This window comes from Scardinius erythrophthalmus, assembly GCF_964197995.2.
Source record: "Scardinius erythrophthalmus genome assembly, chromosome: 6".
NCBI classification, from domain to species: Eukaryota; Metazoa; Chordata; class Actinopteri; order Cypriniformes; family Leuciscidae; genus Scardinius; species Scardinius erythrophthalmus.
The window spans coordinates 20,748,714-20,757,774 of NC_138226.1; the positions used below are offsets into that span (position 1 = coordinate 20,748,714).

The 9,061-nt window shown below is 36.2% G+C and overlaps 1 protein-coding gene across 1 annotated transcript; it reads left to right on the forward strand.

Annotated features, from left to right (window-relative positions):
• The first annotated feature begins 6,355 nt into the window (after nucleotides 1-6,355).
• On the forward strand, nucleotides 6,356-9,061 carry LOC308692976 (ribosyldihydronicotinamide dehydrogenase [quinone]-like). Its single transcript, XM_081369647.1, has 6 exons — nucleotides 6,356-6,434; nucleotides 7,246-7,413; nucleotides 7,513-7,643; nucleotides 7,741-7,854; nucleotides 7,981-8,082; nucleotides 8,194-9,061. Exons 1-6 carry the CDS (start codon nucleotides 6,431-6,433, stop codon nucleotides 8,491-8,493), a joined length of 819 nt encoding a protein of 272 aa, XP_081225773.1. The 5' UTR covers nucleotides 6,356-6,430; the 3' UTR covers nucleotides 8,494-9,061.

Sequence of the window (9,061 nt, forward strand, 5' to 3'; positions counted from 1 at the left end):
AGACATATGCAGAGGAGCTTAAGCTCAATGAAAGGGAAATGGTGCCTTCTGTCTATTGGCCATCTATCCCTCATTGGTTATTGCCTGAGGCTGATGTAGATATATCTATTAAAAATGTAATAAAGGAAGGAAGTGTAGGAAATGTTGCTTGCTATGTACAGGAACATCTTAGGAATTTATGGAATAGCTACATAGATATTTATACAGATGGATCTAGAGACCCTGAGAGTAAGAAAGTGGGCTTTGGTTTATATGTTCCGCAATTTCATGTTAGACAGTGTCATAGATTACCTGATGGTCTTTCAATCTTTACAGCTGAACTTGTAGCAATCATATGGGCTCTGAGGTGGGTGGAAGAAGGTGGGGTGGAGAAAGCCATCATTTGTTCTGACTCGCTATCTGGCTTGATGGCGATAGGGGGAGAAAGAGGAGGGGCTAGGTTAGATTTAGTCGGGGAGATATTAACAAGTGTTTATAGATTAGAGAGGCGGGGGTGTAGTGTGGGTTTCTTGTGGGTTCCAGCACATGTGGGGGTTGAGGGGAATGAGGCTGCTGATGAGGCTGCTAGGGCAAGTTTAGTTAGGGGAAATGTGGAGGTGGAGGTGGCATTTGACAGACTGGAGTGCCGCAGTATCATTAATGAAAGACTGACACAACAATGGCAGCACGAGTGGAGTAAAGACATTAGCGGGAGAAAGTTCTATGACATAAAACCATTAGTCAACCCTGGGAATTCAATTATCCTGCCTCGGATGGATCAGATTAAGTTGGCCCGACTAAGACTGGGTCATTGTGGATTGGCAAGTGGGCTGTTTCTGGTGGGAAAGCACATGGACGGCAAGTGTCAAGCTTGTGGAGTACAGGAGTCTGTCAAGCATGTCATCATGTTCTGTCCGAGATATGCTGAAGAAAGGAGATTGTTATTCATTGGTCTAAACGTTCTGGGAGTTGATTTATTCTCTGTTAAAACTCTGATGGGTGATGGTAATAATCAAAAAGAAAGAGCATTGGAATTATTTCACTTCCTAAAGGCCACTGGCATATATTGGAAAATATAGGCTAGGGGAGCTTTAATGTAGATTATCTTTATCACCAGTGGGAGGCAGCAATGTACTATAAGTGCCTAGTCTGCCGGAAAGGAATAGAAGAAGAAGAAGAAGAATGGCTGAGCAGAGGTAAATGCAGTTAATCGTTCATTTCTGTTAACTGAAGTTAAAGAAGTTTGAGATCAGTTGAAGCAATAGTTTATGAACTATTAACTGATGTAAGCAAGTGTTGTTGTAATCAGATGTCCCATATCGTGTCAAAAATGAAGAAGAATGATGCTTGTTTTGTTGTATTTTAGCTGAAGGTAGACAGCTCTCACAGCTACAATCACGCTAATGATTGCAAAACAATCATCTGTGGTCAATACCCATCGAGATTGTTCTTTAAATAGTGAATAGACCTATTTTAATGAGCAGCCAGTGTTTTGCCATTTGTGTATGATGTTAAATTATTATTAACACTTGTTTCCCTGCATTTTTCAGGATTACTCACCTTTGGTGTGACATCTGGATAGCAGTCACGAACATCTTAATTCATGTTGTTTCTTTATTCTCTTTTATACTTTTTTTTGTATTTATGTCTTAATTGGTAACACTTTATTAAAACGTTTCATTAGTTAACATGAACTAATAATGAACTGCACGTGAACAGCCTTTATTATTTTTTGTTAATGTTAACATTTACTAATACTTCATTAAAATCTTGTTAACATTAGTAAATGCACTGTAAACTAACAATGAACAGCTGTATTTTTAACTAACGTTAACAAATATTAACAAACACAGCAACAAATGTATTGCTCATGGTTATTTAATACATGAACTAATGTTAACTTAGTTATTGTACCTTATTGTAGAGTGTTACCAATATATTCAACATGCATTTCCTTATGCTGTATTGTAATGTCAAGGTTTTTAAATAAGGTTTTTTATTGTCATCTTAAGGTCTCACAGGACACAGGATTGTGAAGCATTAATTTTACTTTGCCTAGTAAAATAGGCAAATCTGATTTTATGCTGATAAGACAAAGGTACTTACTTGTATCATTAAGAGGCAATTAAGATTATGCGACTAAGATTACTCAGTAAACTCTATTCAAATACCATCACTTAATTTCCCACATCCTTTGTCTGCACCTCTTGTACTATAGGGTTTTAGTACTTTAAATATCAGGACAAAATCTTATATGTCCTAACAGAGAGGTCTACTGATGACCGGACTGAACACAATTCATTTTTTAACTTTTCACTTGATGTATTGCACTTATATTTATATACTTTAAAAGCAAAGTACACTCTGACTGGATCTCACAACTCCTGAAGAGACGTATATTTCTCTGTACTGAATATTGTGCTTCACACTTAAGACGGTCAGTTCATGAACTTCATATGTAACAGGAACATTAATCATGATCAAGTCATTTTATATATTTTATTCCCAAAGGATTCGGAAACTTTTAAATTAATAAAACGTGTACATCAAATTGAACTATGTCTGAATCTTTTAATTCTTTCAAGAACATTAAATAATGCATGCATAGCAAGGCTTTATTCCTAAAGCGTGTTCATATAGTCCGCAGGAAACAAATTAATACAGTAACAATGCATCACTTTCAACCACTTGTTGAAACAACTGTCAAAATGGATGGCTTGCAACATGACTGTTTTCAAAGAATTACAGTAGAAATGGTAAGATCACAGTACTGGTTGTCTGCAACTTCATACATCATCTGTCTTGGAAATCTGAAACAATAAAACTACATAATATATGCAGATCAAAACATGCCTCCTATATATATGCACGTCATTACATACATTATCTTCAGTTGAATGTGTGGTGGACAGGACATGAACATCCATCAATACTAAAAATAAATGTTTATATTCACATGTGGACTAAACAGCAGTTAATAAACTATTGCTTCAACTGATCTCAAACTTCTTTAACTTCAGTTAACACAGAAATGAACGATTAACTGCATTTACCTCTGCTCAGCCATGAACTGGTCGAAAGCTGATGACGTAACATGCAGGTAGGCCCGCCCTCACGTGATACTGATTGGTCGATTGATAAGCTTAAATCTGATTGGCTAAAGAGTACGACTGCTCTGTGTTACGAGTGTTACGCCCGTTTCACACATACTCCGTTTGCAGTGCGTATGGGGTGCGTATTTTTTTCCGTACCCATGTTAACAGGTTAGAGCTTTCACACTGCACACGGATGCAGTCCGGCGATCCGTTCCAGTTGCGGTGCGTATACAGCAGTGCAGCGATCGTTTCCGCACCGAGTCTATTTTTGCTGTGCTGCACGCGCTGAATTAAAGTGACAGTGCATGTTTCGTGGTCAAAATGAACACAGATTGACCTAAAAATGTAGCAATTTCACCATAAATGCGATTAATTAAATAAAATTTAGTAATCTCAACATAAATGTATTTAAATACTTTTTTTTTCACTTTAAGACCGGGGTAAAGCAAGGAAAGCTACAATTTACCTCAACAAGGTGACATAATGAACAACACTTGTCTCATTCGTGGAGGTGGAAAAACAAGTTCTTAGTGATATGCAAGATTTATTGTATTCAAATTTAAATGAAAAAGAAAAGGCATGAGAGTCGGCTGTTTTTGTCAATTTTAAGTTTTAATTTAAAATGTTTGCGATTTAATATAAAGTACATGGTTAAATATTTGCCCACTTGCTTGAGCAACTTAATATAAGTAAAAGTAATCCATTGAATAATAGGCTGACGTTGTTTAAATTGTGTATAAACGTGCGTCTGTTAAAGAGTGTATATGCGTACAAAGACAATCGGAATGCTGAGACGTTAAGATCGGGGTAAATCAAGGGAAAATACCATTTACTTCAATAAGACAACATAATGAACAACACTCGTCTCATTCGTTGAGGTGGAAAAACAAGTTATTAGTGACATGCAAGATTTATTGTATAAAGATTTAAATTATGCAAAAGAAAGGCAAGGGTATGAGTCTGCTGTTTTTGTCAATTTTAAGTTTTAATTTAAAATGTAGGCTATGCGATTTTAATAGTATAGCCTACATGGTAAAACATTTTTACCACTTGCTTGAGCAACTTAATATATAATTATATAGAAGTAATGCTTTTAATAATATGTTGTTTAAATTGTGTTTAAACGTGAATACGTCTATTAAACAGTGTATATGTGTACAAAGAGAATCGCAATGCTGACAAAAAAAAAAACTTTTTTAAAATAAAAGTTGCTGATAACTTCTGGATTTGAAATACAAATAGTGAGTATGTATTCGTGGTATAACAGCAGCGAATCAGTTACGCACTGCAAACGCAGCATATGTGAAAGCACTATTGCGCCTGCTGCTCCTGCACTGCATACGCACTGCAACACGCACCGCATATGCACTGCACACGGAGTATGTGTGAAACGGGCGTTATGCTGCCAGGAATTGGAAAGTCTCAAAAACACACACACATATCTAAGGCGATTCGTCCGTGAATGACGATTTGCACATTCAAATGCAAGGATACACTCGTACATTTTAAACATTCAAAGGTTTTTGTGCACAGTTGTATATCTACGAATTATGTTTTGCATTTGTGAAATGTATTTTATGAGTATATAATTTTATTTTGCGCACGTGGATTTTTTTTGTGTGTACGTGAATTAGGTTTCATGCATGTGAAATTGTCTACGCATTTGTGAATCATGTTTTTTGCTTGATTTATATTTGAGACTAATCTGCCTCCATAGTCAAATGCCTCGTCCGCGGGCTTAACGCTCCTCTCTGGAACAACGTCATACAAACCCATCATTTCACCATCAAATGGAAGTTTTATCAGAAAACTATAGAAAGAAATCACTGGAAACTAGCGAGATCGCGAAACAAATATGATAAAAGCGACCTTGCTGACATTATTGTTTACTTAAAGATTTATAACCACGCATCAATGTTTTACCACAGGTTTACAATAAAAAGTGACATATTGATCATAATGAATTAACCTGTGTCAAGATTGCACATTAGTCACACAGAAATAAAGTGATTTACAGCTATTTCACAAAAGAAAGAGGACACACGGATAGCACACGTACCTCCCGGAGGCATCTGTGTGACGTCATCATTTTAATGAGTAGCTCTGTCACACTCACACACACACACACACACACACACACACACACACACACACACATACACACACACACACACACACACACACACACACACACACACACACACACACACACACACACACACACACACACACACACAAAACTAGGGTCCTAGAACTGCGGTCCTGAAATTGCGGCCTCCGGAATTGCAGACAGATAATATTGGATTGAACTGCTGGATCTCATTTTGAAAAAAAAGAAAAGACCAGAAAAGTTTTTTTTTGTTTGTTTTTGTTTTTTTTCAGCAGAAAATTTTAGTCATAATTAACCTGGCCATGATACAAAAATATCTAAGCAAAACAGCTCGTTTTCTAAACTGAGTTACCAAATTTATAGGGCCTATATATATTTTTTATCTTTATCATATGTGACCCTGGACCACAAAACCAGTCACATGGGTCAATTTTCTGAAATTGAGATTTATACATAATCTGAAAGCGCAATAAATAAGATTTCCATTGATGTATGGTCTGTTAGGATATTACAATACTTGGCCGAGATAAAATTATCTGAAAATCTGGAATCTGAGGGCGCGAAAAAATCTAAACATTGAGAAAATTGCCTTTAAACTTGTCCATTTATGTTCGCGATCGTGCTGCATTCACTCACGAAAATAAATGTTTTATATATTTACGGTAGGAAATGTACAAAATATCTTCATGGAACATGATCTTTACTTAATATCCTAATGATTTTTGGCATAAAAGAAAAATCGATCATTTTGACCCATCCAATGTATTGATGGCTTTTGCCACAAATATACCTGTGCTACTTGTGACTGGTTTTGTGATACAGGGTCTAGGTATTTTATTTGTATGGCTCTAACCTTAGAGTCCTTAGACGTCTATGTCTATAGCTCCAGTTGCTGGTGCATGTTGACATCTAGTGGTAAAAAGGTAAACTAACCACCAAGCATAATGTGATTCTAGTTTTTTTTGTTGTTGTTGTTGTTGTTGTTGTTGTTTTTTGTTTTGTTTTTGTTTTTTTGTGTTTTACGATTTAAAGATGCCGCTTTTAAGAAGAAATAGGCTACATACAGTTAATAATTACTTTTGTTTAACTTTTTTTGCTGTAGATTTTTGTTTTTGGAAAGCCTATAGCCTGCCAACACTAATTGATTAGTAAATTACTTTCAGCTGTGCTCAGGTGATTGTGGTTTTAAAAGAAGCTCACAAAGCTGTTGTTTTAGTTGATGCTCTGAGACCTGTGGGTGAGAAACATGGGTATGTTCTTTTATGGCAAGCTGTTTTTAGCTTAAATTGTACTCAGCATTACTTGTCGTAATTGCGTTTTTATTAGTGAAAATTCAATTCGAGCGCTCTACAATTCAATTCTTACTAGTAGCAGTTACAATTAGAGAGCTCTCTAACTCAATTATTACTAGTAAGAATTACAATTACAGAGCTCTCTAATTCAATTCTTACTAGTAACAATTCCAATTAGAGAGCTCTACAAATGAATTTTTACTAGTCATATGTCTCCATTGACTTCAATTCATTTTTAATTACGGAGCTCTACAATTGAATTGTTACTAGTAAGAATGCAATTACAGAGCACTCTAATTGAATTTTTACTAGTAAAATACAAATTAAAGATATGTATAATTGCAGAGCTCGGTAATTGAATTAAAGAGCTCTACAATTGCATTCTTACTAGTAACAACTGAATTAGAGCTCTCTAATTGGAATTCTTACTTGTAAGAATTGAATTAAAGAGCTCTGAAATTGCAATGTTACTAGTAACAATTCAATTGGAGAGCTCTGTAATTAAAAATGAATCCAAGTCAATGGAGACATGACTAGTAAAAATTCATTTGTAGAGCTCTCTAATTGTAATTTTTACTAGTAATTGAATTGGAGAGCTCTCTAATTGAATTCTTACAAGTAAAAATGCTATTACGACGAGTAATGCTGGGTACAATTTAAGCTAAAACGGCTTGCCATATTCTTTTGTTGCTGCAGTTTATATTTGTTTGTTTCTTTTGTTGCTGCAGTTGATTTTTTTTTTTTTTTTTTTTTTTTTTTTCTCTTTCAGCTGCAAAGACAGTGTTGATCGTGTATGCGCACCAGAGTGCTGGCTCTTTCAATGCGGCTGTTAAAGATGCTGCTGTAGATGTGCTGAAGAAACAGGGCTGCAATGTTCTTGTGTCTGACCTGTATGAAATGAAATTCAAGGCCACCGCAACCAAGGAGGATATTACTGGTGTGGAGGCAGTGTTATATTTGTTTAGAAAATATAAAAACTTAAAACTTTTGCCCTTATTGGAGCGCAATGGCTGTTTTGCACAATTTTCTGTTTCAGGAGCATTGAAGAACCCAGAACATTTCTGCTATGGAGAGGAGACCATGCTGGCCTGGCAGGAGGGACGACTAGCTTCTGATATTGTAGAGGAGCACAAGAAACTAAAAGAAGCAGATATTGTTATTTTTCAGGTAAAGCTTCTATACAGTAAATCAGAAATTGGATTTTGTTTAATATATTTTTGTTGCTTTTGGGAACTTGTTTAGTTTTTTTTTTTATCTATTGCAGTTTCCCATGTACTGGTTCTCGGTTCCTGCCATCATGAAAGGCTGGATGGATCGGGTTCTTACCCTTGGTTTTGCATACACCTCAGAAAAGTGCTACAGTGCGGGCATCTTCAATGTAAGGCCTACAAATCATAAACTAATCTTTCATTGCATGTGTTAATCAGAAAAGGTTAAATGTTGGTTATTTAATGAAATGTGAGCGGGTTATTAATAGGTGAGTGGGTTTTTTAACTTGTGTCAGGAAAAGAAAGCCATGTTATCATTCACCACTGGTTCCCATGAGACCATGTTCAGCTCCAATGGGATCAATGGAGATATGAATGTTACTCTGTGGCCAGTTCAGGTAAGAAGCTTCATCCCTTATTCTTTTACCTCAACCAGGCTTAATTTTGCACTATTTGATTTTGCATGTCATACTAACCTGGGACTGCTGTGCTAATGTTTTCTTTTGTAGAATGGTGTCCTCAATTACTGTGGCTTCCAGGTCCTCGCACCACAGGTCTTCTGGGCACCCACACATCTCTCTGCTGAGGCTCGTGACCGCCTGTTGAAAGGCTGGCGTACTCGTCTTCAAGGTCTTTTAAACGAAGCGCCTCTCTCCTTCCCACCCATAGACAGTTTTGATAAGGTGAAAGGCTTTCAGCTGAAGCCTGAAGTTCATGAAAAGCAGGCTGATTCTCCCTTTGGTCTCACTGTGGGTCACCACCTGGAGAAACCTCTGCCACCGCACAGTCAGATGAAAGCTGGGGTGTGAGATATGAGCAACACTGTCCCCATGTGGCCATGTTCCTGTTTAACTATCATGAAGCATAATTTTTTTGACGTGAATAAACTGTTCATGTTTTGAATCGGAGTATTGTAATTCATCTTAAGCCACGTGGAACCCACAACTCCTAGCTTATTTCCTAAAGTTAATATCAGATTGGGAAATTTAGAAAGCTAAACGCAGTGGTTGATTTGTGCTCCCTAGTCAAGTACACTGTAAAAAATGTTACTGCTATTTACTTAGTGAAATGTGCTTTTTTTTATTTTAAGTATTTTTTTTTCCCTTAAAATTGTGTGTTTCCTTAAAAAAAAAAAATAGGAAAATGCATTTCTTGGTGTTATTAGTGATATTTTCTCTATTTTCAACAAAAACTGAACCACAATTTTCTTAATAAAATATACATATTTTTCATGATCACCTCAATTTTTTTTAATGAAAATTACAAGACTCATGATTCATTTTTTACAGTGTATTTCCTTTTTTTATTTTTTTGCTGCTGTAGTGGTCTTGTAGCGGTTTGCCCCAATTTTGGTCAAACTTGACCGCAAAGCCTGTT